Source organism: Penicillium subrubescens (genome assembly GCF_028828155.1).
Source record: "Penicillium subrubescens strain IBT 31985 chromosome Unknown utg000002l_segment0_segment0, whole genome shotgun sequence".
Taxonomy (NCBI): domain Eukaryota; kingdom Fungi; phylum Ascomycota; class Eurotiomycetes; order Eurotiales; family Aspergillaceae; genus Penicillium; species Penicillium subrubescens.
This window is the reverse complement of record NW_026643152.1, coordinates 749,534-768,950: the sequence shown is the minus strand read 5'-3', so window position 1 is coordinate 768,950 and position 19,417 is coordinate 749,534. Positions and strand designations below refer to the sequence as shown.

At 47.8% G+C, this 19,417-nt stretch overlaps 4 protein-coding genes across 4 annotated transcripts; 3 read left to right on the top strand and 1 right to left on the bottom strand.

The window, feature by feature from the left end:
• Positions 1-1,355: 1,355 nt before the first annotated feature.
• N7473_001717 (uncharacterized protein) lies at positions 1,356-1,580 on the top strand (the record flags this gene model as incomplete). The annotated part of the gene is made up of 1 exon (XM_057147657.1): positions 1,356-1,580. One exon carries the CDS (start codon positions 1,356-1,358, stop codon positions 1,578-1,580), a length of 225 nt encoding a protein of 74 aa, XP_057011311.1.
• Positions 1,581-13,708: 12,128 nt separating this feature from the next.
• N7473_001716 (uncharacterized protein) lies at positions 13,709-14,122 on the top strand (the record flags this gene model as incomplete). Its single annotated transcript, XM_057147656.1, has 1 exon — positions 13,709-14,122. The coding sequence occupies one exon, from the start codon at positions 13,709-13,711 to the stop codon at positions 14,120-14,122; it is 414 nt and encodes a 137-aa protein (XP_057011310.1).
• Positions 14,123-15,702: 1,580 nt separating this feature from the next.
• Positions 15,703-17,284, bottom strand: N7473_001715 (uncharacterized protein; the record flags this gene model as incomplete). The annotated part of the gene is made up of 2 exons (XM_057147655.1): positions 15,703-16,794; positions 16,850-17,284. 2 exons carry the CDS (start codon positions 17,282-17,284, stop codon positions 15,703-15,705), a joined length of 1,527 nt encoding a protein of 508 aa, XP_057011309.1.
• A 562-nt stretch (positions 17,285-17,846) lies between these two features.
• On the top strand, positions 17,847-18,791 carry N7473_001714 (uncharacterized protein; the record flags this gene model as incomplete). Its single annotated transcript, XM_057147654.1, has 1 exon — positions 17,847-18,791. The coding sequence occupies one exon, from the start codon at positions 17,847-17,849 to the stop codon at positions 18,789-18,791; it is 945 nt and encodes a 314-aa protein (XP_057011308.1).
• Between the last annotated feature and the right edge of the window lie 626 nt (positions 18,792-19,417).

Below are 19,417 nucleotides of genomic sequence, written 5' to 3'. Positions count from 1 at the left end.
ACTAAATCCCCCCAGAAAGAAGTATCAGAAGTCTCAAAAATATTTAATTGCGTTCGGAGATTGACTTGGAAACTGGTACCATTGTTGGAGAGTTTGAGCGTCCAACACCACCCTCGGGTATCAGTCGATATGTCGCACTGCTTAATATCTTGGATGGTGGATGTGGGATAGAATGAATATTGTATCACCGGATCTTTTTCTCGAAGCACTAAGGCGTCTTTCGGGTTTGAAAGCTGGACAGTCGGCACAGAGCTGCGATCCAATAGATCTTGAACGTTCAGTGTAACGCCGGAGGTGAGATCCATTTCGGCACCAGGCATAACAGTGTGGTCTTGGAGACACTCTCGGAACAGTCTCCACGAGGGTGAAAATTGTCGACCCTTATTGCAAATATACAAGATGACACAGCTTTTCCCGGGAAGCGTGCGAAGATGCGACCCGACCAGTACCGGCTTTGCGTTCTGTTCGTCTACTATTTTTCTAAGCCACTGATCGCTTTTGAAAATGGAAAACCAAAGCCACATGCAGGGTTGATCCGAACCCCACGCTTCATGGCCTAGAGACGATAGGAGTTTTTGCTGAGCAAAAATTGAAGTATAGGAAGCGATATGGTCAATTAGCTCCCTGGGAAGCTTTTTGATCCATGAAATAGTGCTGATTCTCGCTTTTGCCTTTTTGGACGATCTGGGTTCATTGTCAAAGTGCAGTGACCTTTTCATAAGGTTGGTTGCTCTGGTTCGTTAAAGTTAAGTGGCGGAGCACCGTCAAAGTCGTAGCTTCTGGACAGAAGAAAGAAAGATTTCACACATCAAATGCATATAAATTCAGGTTAAGGGTGATGAGAGGAAGATATATATGGGATTCTCAGTACGTTTCTTACGTTTCCTGCCAGTGCCTGAAAGAAGTGGTACGACCAACAGCGTACGACTTGAAGTCGACCCTATTGCATCTTCAATGATCGGTGAGGCACTTTTTCTGAGTAAAGTCCAGCGTGTTCTCCCATTTTCTTTAGAACTACATTGAAAAATGAAGCCGTTACTGTAACAGTTCCACTGGTCCGTCTTTCTGTGATTCCCACAAGCAAAGCCATGGAGAAACGCTAGGAATACTAATGTACTGTATAAAATTGTGACTTTTGGATATGATCCAGCAATTTTCCATCCTGATATTTTCAAACGCTGGACCTCTGTCAACGATGGCGGTACAAATAAGGAGGTTCCTTCTCCTGGGACTGATCAGCCTCATCTATCAGCTCTTTCTGCGGGTGTGGTGGGACAATCACCACGAGTTGAGGTCAACATGCCTGCAGGAAAATAGCGAATAAGCTTAGAATAAATTTTGAGTGGACAACAGTAATGCACCGTTGGAACGCCTCCATCAACGATTCCCAGTGCACTGCTTTCAAAGAGCGCCGCGTACGTGATTCAACGTTGAAGGCCAAGTTCATAGCACCAACGATCACACAGCATTCACTGGCCGATCCCAATAATAATGCGGGACTCAATCTGCAAGCCCCAAGTAAGAAAATCTATACACCTGCTCACCACCTCGGATTGCTGTCTCAATCGCATGGCAATTGATCACCGTTGTGGCAATTAATCACCGTTGCTCAACTTCTCAACCACGGCAGCTATGGGTGTGAAGGGGCTTTACAGGCAATATTTAAATATTTTGGGCTTGTTCCGAGTCAGTACTCTCTTCATACATGACTCTCACAACTGGATTCTCACACCTGACATCAAGGAAAATGCACCATCCCGGCGCCGACTGTTGCGATGATAACAACCTCATGGCCCAAGCGAATCAGCAGCTGGCATGCGAGCTGCTCTAGAGTCAGGCAAGCACACTCACTGAATGCCTGGCCTCCTGACGTGTCGTCTCCCTCGGCAGCTCCTCCGGCTATGTGAAAGATTGGGCGGCAGCAGATGCTTTTCGACAGTTATACCAAAACTGGTGGGTACTGATCTCCTTTGCGGGACCGGCGCTGATTTACGCAGGGAAGACGCTATTGTGGAGAGGTTTCACCTTGACCGCCAGGTCTTCCAGCCATTTTTGAGGACCACCGTGATCATTTCTCGATCATTGTTCCCGACCGATCCATCCCCGACTGGGCAGCCGAAAGCGAGCGTTGACGCGCGCTGGGCCTCAATAAGTATGAGGAAAAGACAGGTCGAGTCACCATCGCAAATGCGTGCACGCAACTCCCCGTCGATGCCCTTGGCATGGGCTTCACCACCAAGGACGCTCACCACCATCTCGTGGGACATCACGGCGAGGGTCTCAAGCTGGCTGCGTTTGGTCCTCTCTCTCGACGGCTACCAAGTGAGCATTGCGGCGAGCGGGTGCAACTCCAGGTTTGAAATGCCCACAGGGTCCAGATCGATTTCTTGCGTTGTGACACTATCCCAGAAGTGTGACGTGGTCGCTTGGACCAATCCTTCCACCGATATGGGAAGGATGCGTTCCCACATTGAGAGAGATGTCACGGTGGTGATTAGCGCGCGACGGGCCAACTCAGGCTCGACCGGTCGCGTCCGACGCTCGGCTAGCAGGCCGTCTCTTAGAGCCGTCGACGACCATTCGAGTCTGGCAATACCTGCTGCGCGAATCAGCATATAAGCAGTTCTTTTACAGCGAGAATAGCAATGATCAGGTAGGTCTTCGGACGCAGACTCTTTGGCATTCTGATGACTGATGCAGACAGACTGTAAACACAATCCGGGACTGCCTCGGCAAGCGCCCGACGCGCCTGCCCGAGACGCTATAGAACTTGCTGCCTGCCCACTGGCTCAATCCGAACCGTCGAAAAAGAGCAGCAAGAGCCATTCAAGGTTGCGAAGCCCTATACCGTCCCGAACACGGCATTTGCGAGAATAGTCGATCAAGCTTTGCAGGCCTATTTTGCTCTGCTGAAATTCACCGATCACATTCCGGTGGTTTACGTCAAAGGCTTGACTAACAAGGCCGATGTATACTTTGGCAAAGGACAGGGTACGTTGAAGATTCATCACCGAAGGTTGAACTACGCTTCCACACACCACCAGTCGTTCTGTCGGTCCTAGTCTCCAAGCAGCCTCGCTGACACGATCGCCCCGTTCTTCTGTGGTCATGTAGTAGAAGAGCTCTTGGTTCGATCGATCGCCTCCATGTTCAAAGCACATCCGAAATCTCGGCCGGCAGAGATAAAGTTCATGCGTCAAATTGGACTGCGATTGCGATACCTGCCGCACAGCATCAAGTTGAAGCCATACCCCAGGGGTATGCTGGTCAGCTGGGAAGATAACGAGACGGAGGCATTTCGCACGCTCGGGCCTGGCGGCCCAGACTATCATGTTGTGCTTCATGAAGGCAATTGCGCAAGTGTCGAGATGGCGCTTCTCCACGACAACGCAGGTAAGTGGTCATCGGCCATCCACGGAAGTAAAGGCTAACTTGCCATCTAGCCCTCCCCAACGAAGTGGTGCCCTGTGGCTGCCGTCAGCAATTCGCTCGTCAGACACACCGAATGTGCCTCTTTACCGGTCTATCGCACACAACGACATATTTGCTATGATTACGCTGAACGAGGATCGGGCATTCTATGGAGATTCATCTAATCGAATCTCGCCGGGGTCGTACGAGAAATGTCAAAACTACTCTCTAGTAACTTTCGGACAATGTCTGCACTCTCTGCAGCATATCCGGCTTTGATGGGAAGGCCCAGTGCGGGACTAACTCATGCAACAAGAGCACAAACAGTAACTTCATTGTATTCAGATCAAGCATGATCTCTACTAACATACTACGTGTTCCGCAGGCGTCCGAAGTTGACTGATTCTTATTCTTCAAAAGCTATTGCACGCCGTCATACTGTCACACACCCAGATCTCACGATCTCGGCATCTATGATCACCAAGGTTCGATGAATTTCGAGGGTGCATGTTACTAGTCTTCTCGCACATATGCAGCGCAATTTGATTCGCGGCCGTGACCAGACTGGATTGTCATCTAACTGTCTGGGCATGTGCGGAAACATTGCGAATGAATATTGACCCCTGGCCTCGCATATTCTATCCATTTGCTCACCGCCGACGGGCTGAACCGGCCCGCCGAGGGTTTTCGATGGCATCCGTCTCTTCCGTCACTGGAGATGCACGTAGTCTCGCGTTTTCAACTGCTGTGTCGGGATTTGTCGGGATCGTCCTCGGCGAGCGGAGCAAGGCATCCAGAGCTTCGTCATTTCGGCTGCAGCGTATGAGCATTTGAAGTAACTGGGAAGGCTAATCGAGACTTACCAGGCACAGCAGGACACGTTAGATGCCACCTCGCGCTTCTCCAGCCACTCCTCCACACAGCCTAGATGAGCTAATCCCCGGCATTGTTTACAGCGGAGTATTACGCTCTCATCCGCCTGGTCTTCCTCATCAGCCAGACAAAATGGACAATGTATATGAGACACCTCTTCGCTACGAGTGAGACTGTGCAGTTCCAGGTTTTGCATCCCCGCCCCGATATTGAACCCGGACACAGTGGCTGGTTCAGCCGGCGAGATACTCCACGGAACACTGTCGGTGCGCAGCATCGATGCCGTGACGTATCGAACTGTCCTGTCCAGTGGCTCGGCAGCAACGGAGTCACGGACCGGTGGTATTCTCTCCTCGTTCTGACGTGTAACCCTGCGGGGAATCTCTGACTCGGAGGGACTCGTGAGCGTGGATCGCCGGCGCTGACTGGCTTCCATATCAAATGCTACAGAAGCAGCCTCGGAGATGTGATCGGCTCGTTCCAGGTTGCGAGCCGCAGCCTCATACCACTGCTGGCCAACTTGGCTTGCCTGTCGCTGTCGGTGCCATCTCGCACAGAGAAAGTTCCTCGCGATATCACATAATGTGGGTTGTAAAGTCGAGAAGTCGTGTGGTCGTGATGCGAGATTTGCCAGTTGCTGTTGGCCGGTCTTGATGTCTTGGATTTTGATGGAGTTCTTGCAGGGTGCACCCGTCTTGGTGGTCCCGCAGCAGATTCGAGCTTCCGCGTGCGCCCTGATACCCATCTCGTAAACAATGAAACGGTCCGACTCTTGGTAAGATGCCATGGCTTAGTGATATGCTAGGAATGAGAAACGATCAAAATGATTGAGATGATTGAGATGCCAACCAAGGGGCGAAGCTACTTTTTTATACAGTACCGTAACTCTGGCTTCGTCTGAAATAATACGAAGCCAGTTCATCGGCAACATCTCACATATGTAGCTGCCTACCGCGGTGAAGGAATGTGTCTTTTCTGTAGCTGAGGTCTCTTTGTTTTGGTGGTCATGAACTGAGTGAAGGCTACTGCCTCTCTAAGCAGCCCTGTGGTATTCCGAGCAGTCATGCATCCGCAACAAGTCACCAGTCATGCTTCTAGATCTCCTTAGGAAGCTCCTAGGGTCTTCAAAGCTCCCTGGAGCTCACAAGTATGATCTCCGCGACAGACGCACTGTCTCCAGGATCTTTTGATGCGTTTCTAGGAGCCATTTAGTGAGAATGGCACGACTTCTCAGTCGTGACCAACATATAAAGGTCAATTTCCCTCACCAGACTGACAATATTACAAATTCATCCAATCCACAAGCATCCAGTATTAGTGCCTCTCGCGCATTCCGTTTTACTCTAATCGGTTAACGGCCCCCACTTCCACGACCTACGAGTTCCGTTCTACTCTGTCCTCTCAAGAAACAAACAATGGGCCAATACTGGCTAGTGGTTTGCCCATCCAAACGGAAGAAGAGGAGGGAGCAGCGACTATCTCGGCCGTGGAAGCATCTGTCAATCCCAAAAATCGAATCCTGAGGAATTTGACTGCCAAGCAATATGTCTGGGAGGACAAGTTGCCATCTGGAATCACCATTGGCGATATAGTAGTGATGAGAATTTGTTGGTCGTCTGATGAAAGTTCAACCGGCATTGAGGGAGGAGAATATCTGGCCAAGGGAGACTGGGCTGGCCATAAGTTCGACATTGTTGACGCCGACATGCTGGAAAATACAAATGGAGAATGGGAAGATGTCACCGGGGACACCCGCGACGAGGTTCAGGATTTGTGGTCGAGCCATTTCGGAGAGAACTGGGAAACCGAATGGAGAGCACGATACGTCATGAGCAAGAAGCTATGAAATCACTCGATGTAAAGTATACCGGAGAGGTAATTCTAGACTATCAAAGAAAGCATGAATGAGAATACCTTTGGAGACGCCGTTGCTGTGATCCTTCTCTCGAATAACCGTGGCTTGTGCGATCAAATATCTGGGTGTTGGTATCACCAGCTAGGTACTGTGTTCACAGTTAAATGGACAGCATATATGCTCGAAAAGCAAAGTCAATTGATTCATGTAGATAGTTGTGTTCCAGGTCATGTCCTAATACCCCTGAATCCCATACGGCGGGAGCCGCAGCTTAGCAGGATTACGTACACCAAGCAAAGACAGGTAATAAAGACATGTTGTTTTGATTATTCTGACGGGAGGATATGTCCCGACAGCTATAATTTATTTCAAATATATTCCTAGTAGAAGAATAGTCGTCGCCATTACCGATTCACCGTAAAAGAAGACCCAAGGAGCTGAGGTTTTTCTGCACTATATCGTCGTGTATCGATTCCATGGTTGCTTTTAGTAACTTCATATCAGTAGCATTTGTGTAATGTGTTTAGTTTCGTCGACCTCGTGTGCTGTTGATATCTCGAAAGCGATCGGCAAAGTAGTCGACGGCAGGAGTCACCCTCGTACCGTGAAAATCTGGGAAATGCGTAGATATCGGGGAGTAAGCCAGCTTTCTCTTGAATATATCAATCTTATTCAAGAAAAGAATGGCAGACTTATGCTTGTACCATACGCCGTTGATCAACGAGTCGAAAAGCGCCATTGCTTTGTGTTTGGTTCTGGGTAAAAGTTGTCATTTGTGAGATATTATGCAACTATGATGTACATGGATGGATTGGCCTATCAGAGCAACGGAATCAGAAAGGAGAAATGATATGATGAGATTGATATTGACTGTGATTCTGAAGAAAGAAGAAAGGAAATCAAGGAATGAAAGATCTCGGGCTGTTGAAATACCCCTCAGATGACATGATAACATATCCGACTCGGATGTTGCAATTCTGAGTGGCGTGATAAGAACAAAAGTGCACTCAGATTCCATACAAAATTGTTGCAGAGCTGACATACACCATTGATATGACAAGACACAATTGTATAGATACCAAATCCTGCGTATTTGGTTGACATAATCATAGTAGTTCGGGTCTGGATTAGGAAGAGAGCTAAAAAGCAGCCTCCAGCAGCGATTGCATAAATTGATGGCACATTCATCCTCAGCGGGATCTTCACTTACTATGGACCTTGGAGGACTGCATACGGAGGGAGAGCGAAGCCTCTTGTAAATGAAAACCATTGGCCATGGCATCGTTATGTCCCTACTGGAGATACCTTGCAGCGAAGGCGGGTAGCATCAGGAAAACAGAGCAGCATATTGCAGAGACCCTCCACTAAGTGCTGTCACTTTCATAATTTCCGAGATAACTGTAGAGATCAAGTTTAATGATCTGCCTTTGAGAGTGCCCGGGGTAAGTGCGCCAGAAAATGAAGGCTATTCACGAGTTAAAAATTTCTTTTTCCTCGCTCCGAATCAACAGATTTGCGGACCCAAGAACCGAGTATGGACTGAAAAAGGCTAAAAAGTGAGGCTATTTTCTCTTTCCATCAAATATATTGTGAGCACAAGTTTCCTGGCGATTATTAGCGATTCTGAGCGACCGAGACTTTATTCAATATGATAAGCCCAAGTACATATACAGCCCGAACCGAAAAGGCGCTGTATGGACGCAATCTCTTAAATGTGGCAGGCTATGACAACTAGTCTGAAAAGAGTGACAAATTCCTAGGGTGGGGTCAGTAAAATCAGTGAACGTGCAAGGAGAGTCCGTATTATATGTGCTAAAATGGAGGCTGGGGTTCGACTTGGTATTCTAAAACGTAAGACTTGAGTAGCGAGATCTGCGCCCCTTACTTCATAATCTAATTTTAAGTACCCGACTAGCTTGACGCTTGGCAGAGTAAGTTACTGCTATGACTCTCCACCGAGCAAGTTGTCTGGCGAATATGCAGTTTCCCTCTAGACCTTTTGGTCTCGGCATATACGATACTGTGAATTTCACATCATCCAGCTTTGCAGGAGAGCTGCTGATAGTTTAGTACTTATAGCGGACAAAATGATAAGAGCACCAGAAGGTGAGATATTTCTCCTCCTATTGTACGTTATTTACTGTAACTTAATAGCACGGCTTTTTGATCGTGTATACCTACAGGGACGCACTCGGGTTCTAGGAAGCGCGACTTCACTCCGGGGGTAGGCTTGGAAGCATGCTAAATCATGATATCCTGTGACTCCTCGGCTAGGGTATAAATATTCAAGGTGCAGTCGAATACGTGATAGGCCCAACCTATTTGGCTCCTGGCTGGCATACACTCGGAAAGGAAATCTTCACAATGACTACCAACAGATACGCGTTATCCACAGCACTCGCCTCTGATCTCCTTTATGGGCGCTACCGTGAGTCTACTGTGCACTATTATAATATTCCAACTAGGTCTGAATAGCTTTGCTTGACGATCTGAGAGGGCACTAGGGAAGAATACGTTTCTATCATTTATTTTGCTAAATCAAGGAGCAGGTATCGCTGCTTGAACACGATCGACAAATTCTCATTTCTGAACTCGAAAGTCTGCGGAGTTATTCATGGACCTTGTACCATGCGTATAACAAAGCATGGCAGAGCTGGAGCATGCTAAAATGTAGCAGTGATCTGAACTCTGATGGCGAAGGAACTATTCTTTGCGCAGTAAATAACACTATTTGATGTCTATGAGGCACTGGCAACACGAATCCCTGATCTTCTCTCAAATTTCACCTTCCTCCGTAATTGATATAAGTTTTTTGGACTATGAGTTCTGGCAGCCTTGGCTCTTAGAAAAGACTGTGTCCGACTATTTTTACTGTACTCTGATTGATTCCTCCACCAATCATCATAATCAAATCCAAAACATCCTCTCAAGATCTCAAGAGTAAATAATAAAAAGCGCGGAGGCCAGCACGAGCAAACATGACTCGAGAGCATCAAGAATTTGAAGTTACTCTATGAATATTACCGATAGAATTGTGAGAAAAACAATTCATATGCTGAATCATCAGGGAAAAATACAATGCCTCGGAGTGCTGCATTAAATCATCAATGATTAAATGTTGAACTAGCTGGAATTGGAGAGTCATCTGTGTTTGTGCCCTCACAATTCACAATGATCATCGCATCGTCACAAGCAGAATTTCTGGCTGAAATGCTATAAATACCCGGTCGTTCGCAAGCATTCCTTTGTCATTACGGTTCAAAGAAAATCGAACGCTTTTCTTCTCCGCCGGCTACTCGTTGGTATGTATTGACCCGAATTGTCATGCAATTGTGATTAAACTAACCTGTTCTATCTCACTAGCCCGTCATTGCTCGATACCGAAGTCTTCAAACATCAAGTGAGTGTAGCTGGCCCGTTATTTGAAATCACGCCGACACGGAATACGCTCAAGATCAGTCCGCCTCCGCTACTCCTCTAGGAAACCATTCGACGGACCTTGAACGACCTCAAAAACGATAAAAGCTGCGAGCACGGTGAGTTACGAAGTGCCTCTATAAGCTACCTACCGACGATTAATAATAGATCGAAGTCGTCCCTTACGCAGCCGCTTTGACCTTGCCAGAATGCAGCGGACAGCAGCAGCTGACAACGTAAGTTTTATTATTGCGGCAGTTCTGAGAGTAGTTATCCCATGCTGACAGGTCTTTGTATAGGAAGGCAAATGTCTGATCACGAGCGGCTCGATCTCCTCTTAGTCACCCTGGTACGTTGCCTCTACCTATTTCCATGGCCGGGGCTACATTTTGGATCTCGGTGGGGAGGCTATTTACCCGAGTTTTTATCTTAGCGTGCTCTCTGTTCATCAGAAACGATCGCTGATACCTCTTTCTAATCATAAGACAGATGCCAACATGGCACTCGCCACGACCGAGCCGCCCCTTTCCATCGTCCTCAACACCAAAGATGCACGACAGGCCGGGCCACTGACTCTACTGTGTTTCTGCTTCGCTCATTCAAGACACATACTTAAAACGTCCATCTCGCTCGCATTGACGGAATAAATCTAGGAAGGCCCAGTACTCTTCGATTAGCCATATAGTAGAGTTCCAAAATGTTTTGTTCTCTTCTAGCTTCATCCTGTTCGACCAAAGGTTAACTGTCACTGCATTAGAAACCTTGCGTATTCCGACAGACACGATCTGGTCCTATGCTAGACCGACTGACCTATCGCAGCATCCGGCGGCAACAAAGAGAAGCTGAGCATCGAAGACCACCGACAAAGACCACGGTTTTTATAAAAGCAGAATCAGCCAGTGATGCATCAAATTACAGACCACAATCTGAGGGCCGGCGCTGTCAAGCCCTGATTGTAGCCGAGCAAGCAACAAGCCAGGCTGCAGTACTGGATCTACTGGGTCTCTCGCCGCAAGAGCAGTCGTTTCAGGTCAGTTCCTAGTTTGCCCTAGACTAAATACCATGAATCATTCCTCCAGTGGTACTTTGTCCTGACACGGTTGAATATTTGCCGGGCACACGAACAGCAAATACGAAATAGCTCTGCATTGGACGATATTGCCCACATCCATTCCCCGCGGTACGGAGTGATCCCGCGCCCTCATGCACGTGTGATCGAGCTGACGCCTGCTACCTCGTCTCTGGTTTGCCTATGCTGATGCCAGGCTACATGGCGGCAAGTCTGTACCACTTTCAGTTACGAGAAACCACACTGACATGGGGACGCAGTGAAACACAGCTCTGGTTCGACCGTGCTGACGAGTCCGATCGGGATGGTCTATTGTGGCTGGTGTTGGGGGGGCACATCTAGGCCGCGAGCACGGTGAGTGGCGAACACGCATTTTGCGCCAGCTGCTGACAATTAGTGCTAGATCAAGTATATCCAACGGCATACTGCTTTGGCCGTGTCCCAATGCGGACGGCGATTTAAAGCTGCCACCATGACCTATTTGATGAAGGAAGCTGGCAAGTACGTTCTCATCACTAAAATACTTTGGCAGCTTACTAACCATGTCTCTCTGAGCAGTCAATTTGCGAATTGAAGGAGTATGAAAGCTCCTTCGATCAAACTCGCAAGTGGAAGAAACCGAACATTGTATCTTGAGTGATGAAGCATAGCGTTTGTGCCGTCCTACTTTCAGATAGTCAGCCAAGCACTGGAAACTCCTGTCCCTTCCGCTGTCTCTAGGATGATCTATGATGACGAATATCAACCTGTGGCCTTTGTACTCCGTACCTATGACGAAGCTGGAGGTGTTTTGTGTTGTGGTGATACAAGGCAAGTGTACATCAGGAACAAAGCCGCAACATCGGAGATCATTCTTGCATTTCTATATGAAGAACCAAATTTCCAATCAATATGGGCTTCACGTTGTGTATATAAGCCTCTTGTATCTTATCAGAAGATACAGGAATAACCGAATCAACTTTCCACTGAACTACAACATGTTATGAGCCTCTGACAGGAAGCGAAAACTACGCTACCTGGAAACGCCTGATGACCTCCTACCTGAAAACTAGGCAGGTTTGGGACGTTGTGTCGGGCGACCTTCAGCGCCCCGACTGTCTGTTCAAGTATGCCAAGCCCATCTCGGCAGATATCAACCCCCTGGTGGAACCGCACCTGAATGAGGCGGTGAGGCAGCGAGCCATCGATGCACGCCTCGAAGTGGAGGTCCAAGCTTTCGAGCGCCACCATGAGTGGAAGCCGAAGCCTACCACATACTCCTCCGGTACCTGTCCCCCCACATCAGTGTGCACGTCGCGGGACTAGACTCATCCCGCGAGCTGTGGAATGAACCCAAGGAACGGTACCGGCGGACGGAACTCGCCACGTTTTGCGAGCTGTTTGCCCACCTTCGTGAAACGACGGGCGACCGGTGTACCAGTGCGCGCGAGTACTCGTCAGCGTGTCGGGATGGTCCGCGCAGGGGACCTGCTGTTGTGTTTATCTCTCTCGTGCCTCGGCCTACCTGTGCTGATCAGGCTGCCTTGAGCTTTTCCCACTTTAGTATGTATATTACTAGGCCAATGGGACAAGGCGCATTTGCAGTGATCCGCTTCGAGTCATTAAGAGTCGTCTTATGGAAGGGCACCTGGATCGATACAAACTCCGAGGACGCCTTGCCATGCCCGCTTTCTTCTGGATGTTCTGTTGTGAAGAGATAACTAAGCCATCGAGATTTTTGACGTATTAGCTAAGCAAGGTAATGACGTCACATTAGAGGGAATGATTTACTATGTACTCCTGCTTTGCCGATCAGGAATAATTGAAATGAGATGGCGAAAGTTACCAACCACCTCAGTGCTTCTTTTTTGTGCCCCTCATGTGCTTGACCGTACCAGCCGCCACACCATAAGACCTGCGATCGCTCCTTCAGGCAGCTATACTCATGACAACAGCAACAGCATCTGACAAATGTGGACCGTTCTGACGTTTTTGTTACAGTACTCAGCTCTTCCAAGAATCGTACGTAGTTGGCTCCCCTGTGCCGTGCTTAGCTTGCATGTATGACCCGGTAGTTCGGTAAGGCATTTTTCTTTTGACTGTACCTACCTCTTTGTGGTCTACCAAAGTATTTAATTCATTACTCCCCCAACTTGGACAATGATAACTTTATATTCTCTCCAACAATTTATTTCTTATATCTTCTGATAAATGTGAAGCATTATCAACCATCCTTACCACTTCACATTTCTTTCTAATTCTCCTTGTGGATGGGACCAATTTCTCGGTGTCTTAGAGGATCCATGGAATGCTCGAGAGTGACTTGAAGGGGTTGTCTCGGAACCCCGTAATTACATACAAATCACAAAGAAAGGCGGGGGACGAAGGAAACCAATAGGAGGCAGTGCACCATGTTCTGATAAACGTTGCTCGCCGCTGGATGGCGCTGGCCTTTGGATGGTGCTGGCTGGTAGCCAATCATACATAAGCCTGGGCAATGTTATTTGGGGGGCCTGACATGAGCCTTGCCAAGAGCGCAGTGTATGTCCTATCCAGGGACGCGCTGGGGCGGAAAAGGGAGGCGGAGACCTAATGTCAAGAAGGCTTGGTTTAAACCCCTCATCTCCAACAGCTGAACTCGCTATCCAACAGTCTGAGCTGACCTCCTCAAACATGAGCCGTAATATAATTCGGTAAAGCTCAAAGAACCTGCTGTGCCTTCTGACTGTGCACGGCAACTGCGCCACTTCTTTCTAAGAGGTATCCCTACAAACAATAAGTTGATGTTTGAAAACCAGCCTTCTGAAAGTTATTAAAAAATTACCACCATGAAAGGTATAAATATGGGCCAAGAGTCATGTCAAATGCTTTTTTAGTCAGAGACTGGAAATATTTTTACCTGCTAGCTAGTTAGCAGTAAATGATTCTTTATCAAGTCCTTGAAGACCTTATATAAGAATTACCTTGATAGGCAAACAAGCCTGTCCTGACCTCCCAACAAGAAATTCTAAACAATATCACCGACTAAATTCCAGGTCAGAAGCCTTCACCCCCAGCAACTTCCAGCTGCCTTATTCTAATCTTGAACAGCTATAGCAGCCAACATGCGACCCTTCGCCGCCGTCCTTGCTATCTCACTCCTCGCTGCCCCGGCCGCCGCAGATTGGGAGCTATACACTTCCACCTGCTACGGGTTCTCGGGTTCGTACATGATCAGTGGCGGCGCGTTTAACGGCGACCCTTGCTCAACAGATAAGGGTGCCCATTGGGATAACAATTACCGCGAGAGGCGGATGGACTCGTATAACCCGTGCAACCGAGAGGGCAAGAAACTGCGCTACGTTCGTGACGGGTCCGACTATAATGTGTACTGGGAGGACAGCCCGAACAACAAGATTGGACGGTGTTATGAGAAGATCGATCCCGACCGAACAGCGGTTTGCCATGACATCAGGTTGTCTTGCAGTTATTCCCTGATGTATGAGTGCAAGTCTCCTGTTTGCACTTCTGAAATGTAGCGTCGCACAACAGCCTTACTACTATTTTTCATTTGATATAAATAAATATACCTTCTGATCTTGGGATATCTGGGCCCTGAGTTGCCTGATCCCCTGCATATGCTTAGGTGGCCCCATTCGATTCAGCTGTAATGAATCTAGCAGGCAACCGGGAGACACAGGTTCGCCTGAGCTCAAGTCATGAAGGCGGATGCCGTTTTTATATAGGCTCGGACAACTACAGGAAGGAGAAATAAAGTTCATGCGTCAGATTGGACAGCGACTGCGATACCTGCCACACAGCATCAATTTGAAGCCATACCCCGGGGACATTCTGGTCAGTTGGGAAGACAATGAGACGGAATCCGTTCGCACGCTCGGCCCAAGTCGCCCGGACTACCATGTCGTGCTTCATGATGACAATTGTGCAAGCGCTGAGACGGTGCTTCTCCACGATAAAGCACGTAAGTGGTCATTAATCATCCAGGGAACAACAGCTGACCCTCTGGCACATCCCTCCCCAGCGAAGTGGTGCCCTGTGGCTGCCGCCAGTAGTTCGCTCGCCAGACACATCGAACGTGCCTCTTTATCGGTCTGTTGCTCACATCGACATGTTATGCCATGACTGCACTGTACGAAGATCGAGCTTTTTATGGAGTGCCGTCTGATGGAGTGGCTTCACTCCGCAACATATGCTTTGACAGGAAGGTGCAGTGCGGGTGACCCCCACATATGAAGAAGACAAGCGGTATGAGTATTATATTGAAGCCAACACTTTGTCACACATATGGCACCTTCGATCCTGCAAGTCCGTCTCTCAAAAGTGTCGTAGAGTTGACTTGTATTCGCTATATTTTTGCGACAGGCAATGAATGGAAAGTTGAGCGTTTCCATAATATTAAACATCACTGAGGCTTCTTTGTCTTTCTGATGTAATTTTTGGCTTTCTCAAGAACAATATCTTGCAGGAAAGGCTCTGGGGGGCTGCATCTGTTCTTGGCTGGCTCTGGTAACATGTTGGACCATCCATCGTCGAACCCGTCACTTCGTGCTGTCCGTTTATGTCACCCACGTAACAGCCCAAGAATGGGAAGCGATGCCTCAGTACAGGGACAGAACGATTCATGTCATACGAATCGTTTTTCCAGTGATACTGTATCAGTCGTCACGTGACATCTCAATCCCCCGCTTTGTGGTCTGTAAGAGTGCATGCCAGCCCCTCCTTTTGATATGCCATCAACGATTTTACCATAATTTCATCTTTGCGAGCGAGAAGATAGCCAACATGACTGAGCAAAAAGACAAAGCTTCCTCTGAATCAAAACGAATAGAGCAGAATCAGCTCATCAGTATGTCCATGTCTTCTGGCGAAGAAGCTCGAAGAGCTCGAGGGAAGAAAGACATTGAGCTGCCCTCTGAGCGGATCGCCAATAATCCAAACATCGATCAGGTTATATCTTCGGGATCAGAGGCACAGAGAAAAAGAAAATTGAACAAAAAAGATTAAGTGGTAGGTACTCGCCTGAAGGAACCTCAACGAGTCTCTAAATGGAGTACCAGGGTGGGTTAGAATTGTTCAACCCGAGACGCTTCTGCAGGAATCAATGACCAATCTCATCAAACCGAGTCCTCAACCGATCCTTATAGTCAGCATCTTCCTCCACCTTTGCTCGAATGAAATTCCCCGCGTCCACGGACCAATAAGGGCTCACCGTCCGATCGAAAATTCGCTGGGTGCAGTGCTCCTCACAGAAAATTCGCTGGATATGCTCGTTGAACACTCGCAGAAGGCCCTTGGGGCTATGGACAGCTTGGAAATACCAGAAGCTCCCTCTATCCCAGCATTTTCCCATGATCTCGGCTTGAGATGTAACAACTGTGCGGGCAGATTTTTCCTGCTGCTCAAAAGCCTCTATGAATTCAGAAATGACAGATTGGAAATTTTGGAGGTGTTCTCCATGTTCAATATCATCGATAGGTCGACCAGTCAACCAGTACGGCGGTGTCTGTAGCTCAATGGGAAAAGTGCATGCCCATTCCAAGTCTATCAAACACGTAATATGCCAATCTTCATCCACAAAGATATTACTTGGATGGAGATCAGTAAGTGTGAGTAGAAACGGACCGTCGCGATATTGACGAGAAGTGAATCGAGGCAAGAGACTTCGCATCATAGTCAAAGCAGCAAGCTGTTCCTGGCCGTCCTGAAGATCATGAATGGCATTTGGCTGGTAGTGGAGGCGGTTGTCGTGACATTGCAACAGATCCAAGATGTAAGGCTCCACACACTGATACGTAGAGTTCCTTGGTATAGTGGGAATGCCTTCATTTTCGAAAGTTTGGAGTCGCAGCGTAAGGGGTCGATTTTTCAAATGAATCAAGCCATCATCATCCAAAGTCAGAGATCCAATACGTGAAAATTCATTCTGGTTAAGAGTGAGCATGATCTTTGCAAGATCGCTGAAAAGAGCTTGTCTTCGAGTCTTGTCCGTCAGAAGGAATTTTGACAACGTGTTAGACAGCATGCTGCCACTCTCAACAAAGCTAATAATCATATATCCGATGCGAAAGGCACCGCTACCCTTGGTGCCGATAAATGGACATGTCTTGGGATACCCAAGCAGTGATAGCAGTGTTCGTTTCATACGGTGGAACCATCGAGTACAGACATCCATAGATTGCTCATGGATAAACTATAGTACATTCAGCACTTTCAATCCAATAAAAGGAGACAGGACATTAACTCACAGTTTGCCCATTGAGGAACGCGAACCCATGAAGGAAAGGTATCGGAATAGTTGGACAATTCTCGCGAATCCAAATATATGTAGCGACTTCGCAGCGCAGCTTCTCGTCTGAATTCCCAGGATGCGCCTCTTCTCCAACTTTGAAAGGCAGTGGGATTCGAAATAGGACACGTTTGCCAGATGGCCGATTCACGTAGACTGGAATGCACACGTTGTAACTCCCAAATAACCAATCAACCTGGTCGGCAATTTCACATAGATTCACGCCAAGATGGAATGAAACCAATGATTCGATGTCCGCTTTGTGGTCAAGTAAATATGAACAGAAGGCTTGCTGCTTCTGTGGGTAGTCCAGGCGGTGTAAGATATTATCGTCGTCGGTCAGGGCATCTTCTAACGAAATTTCGTTCCCCCTGAGCAAAGAAAGAGTAGCCATATAGACTGTCTGCGTGCATTTGTGCTGGCCGTCCCAGCAAGTGAGCTCAACTGAGGTACTATGCACCTCCGTCTGAAACAGATGTTCGGGAAATAAGGGATTGAGGTCACATGACCAGTTCTTGTAGTATGGAGGTGATGGAACAGCAGTGCTGGTGGATACCCGGAGAAAGGAAATACTTTACCTCCGCCAAGATTAGTCATTATTATGCCCACGGCAGTACTGCGTATTTGAGACCAGATATGTTTCCCCACTCAGACGCACTATCTCCAGATTTTTATTAAGAAGTGCACCAACCTGGATCTGGAATAGCCGCAAGCCATCCGGCTCTCCTGACTGGGTATCGATTTGACGCTAAACTACTTCGGGACCCCGGCACTATTTTCATAAATCATAAAGAACAATTTTCAGCGCCGTACCAATCATTTTCGCGATTTAGCCGACATGCAAAAACTGCGAAGTCCCCTGATAAATCATCACACCATTGGCACATACTTTAACCTACCCACCTTTTTGCCTCTTTTCACATCGCTCAAGGCACTCCATCACACATCAAAGCAAGATGGCCACTTTGACGCCTGTTCCTGTCACTTTTTCCAAAGACGAAGTACCAACTAAAAAGAACGTCAGGGACATTATAGGCACATTCCTGACGGAAGAATGGCGATCTGTGGATCCAGAAACCCTGACTATGTCATACCATGCGTCGTTTGTCAACGCCCACTGTCACGTGGAGCGACCGAAGCCCGCTACTGGCACCCCTACTGAGACCTTGAAGGTGTTCATTAAATTTCACAATGACACCGGGAGCTGCCTCGAAATCTTCAAGCCTTTGGCACCAACCAAGCATGAGGAAGCACTTCTCTGCTACGAATACGGTCGAACCGGGCTGGGAGCCAAAGTCTATGGATTCTTCAAGACACAAGATGGCACACTCGGGAGAGTCGAGGAGTTCTTGGATGCACGTAACATGGAACCGGAGGATGTTGAGAATTCGGTCATCCGAGCGGATGTTGCCAGAGGACTGGCGACGTTTCATGTCTTGAAGATGTCACTGGAGAAAAAGGCGGTGGATTTATATTATGAAGCCGTCATCAATGGACTCAGGGATTACCTCAAAATGGACAAGTTGAAGGCACTTGGAAAAGAAGCAGGTATCAGTATCGACAAACTGGTCGACTATGACTATGGGAGGAGACTGAGAAATGTGGTGGACAAGCTGGAAACCACAGGAGGAAAGACTGGATGGTGTATTCATGACATCCAATTCATGAACGTGATGGTGAAAAGTCATGTGAAGGAAGGGGAGAGCAAAGTCATCCTAATTGACTTTGAGTTCGTAATGCAGAACTACCGAGCATTTGACATTGGTGGGCACTTCATGCAAAAGATGTTCAAGTGGTTTGATGAGGAGAGCAGGATAGCAGGCTGCAGGAAATATACCGAGGACGAGAAGAGACATTTCTGTGACGAGTATGCCAGACAGTGGAACAAACTGACCCGGTGATTCAGATACCGGGGATCAGGTGTTTCTGGAATCTGAATACGGATACCTGTTGGCCATCACTTTTGACATCCATAACATGCTTTGCTTCATGGATGCACAAGGTGATAAGGATCCCTTGAACCTGCTCGGACTAAACAAGCTGTTCGATGGGTTTGTCGATCAGTATGCCAAGCTTAATTTAGAAGATTCATGATTAGGAAGAGTGCATATGCTCTCTTCTATTCCTTTTTTGCATGTGCTCTTCTTACACGTGGTCAAGTGGTAAGTATTTCACTCGCAATTCCAGTGTATTGAGACGTGAGTGATGTAGTCATTGTCGGTTTTTCGTCCTCTTCCCTCGAAGATTACTGAAGCAGTGGCATAGTATTTGGCGGGGTGGCGAGCACCACGGAAATGAAGGAGCTAAGTTGTGTCGCGTAGCGTAATGGCTGCAGGAATCCTCTAACAAAATTAGTACATACCTCTAAGCCACCAAGATCACAGCCTCACGCGCATTCTCCAGAGCTTTGGCGAATCAGACGCAAGAGATGGAATTACTGTAATTACGCTGACTCACGGAAAAATGTAAGGCTGCGGAGATATTCAAATACGGACTAGTGCGATTTTGGTGGGGCTTTGGGAAACAG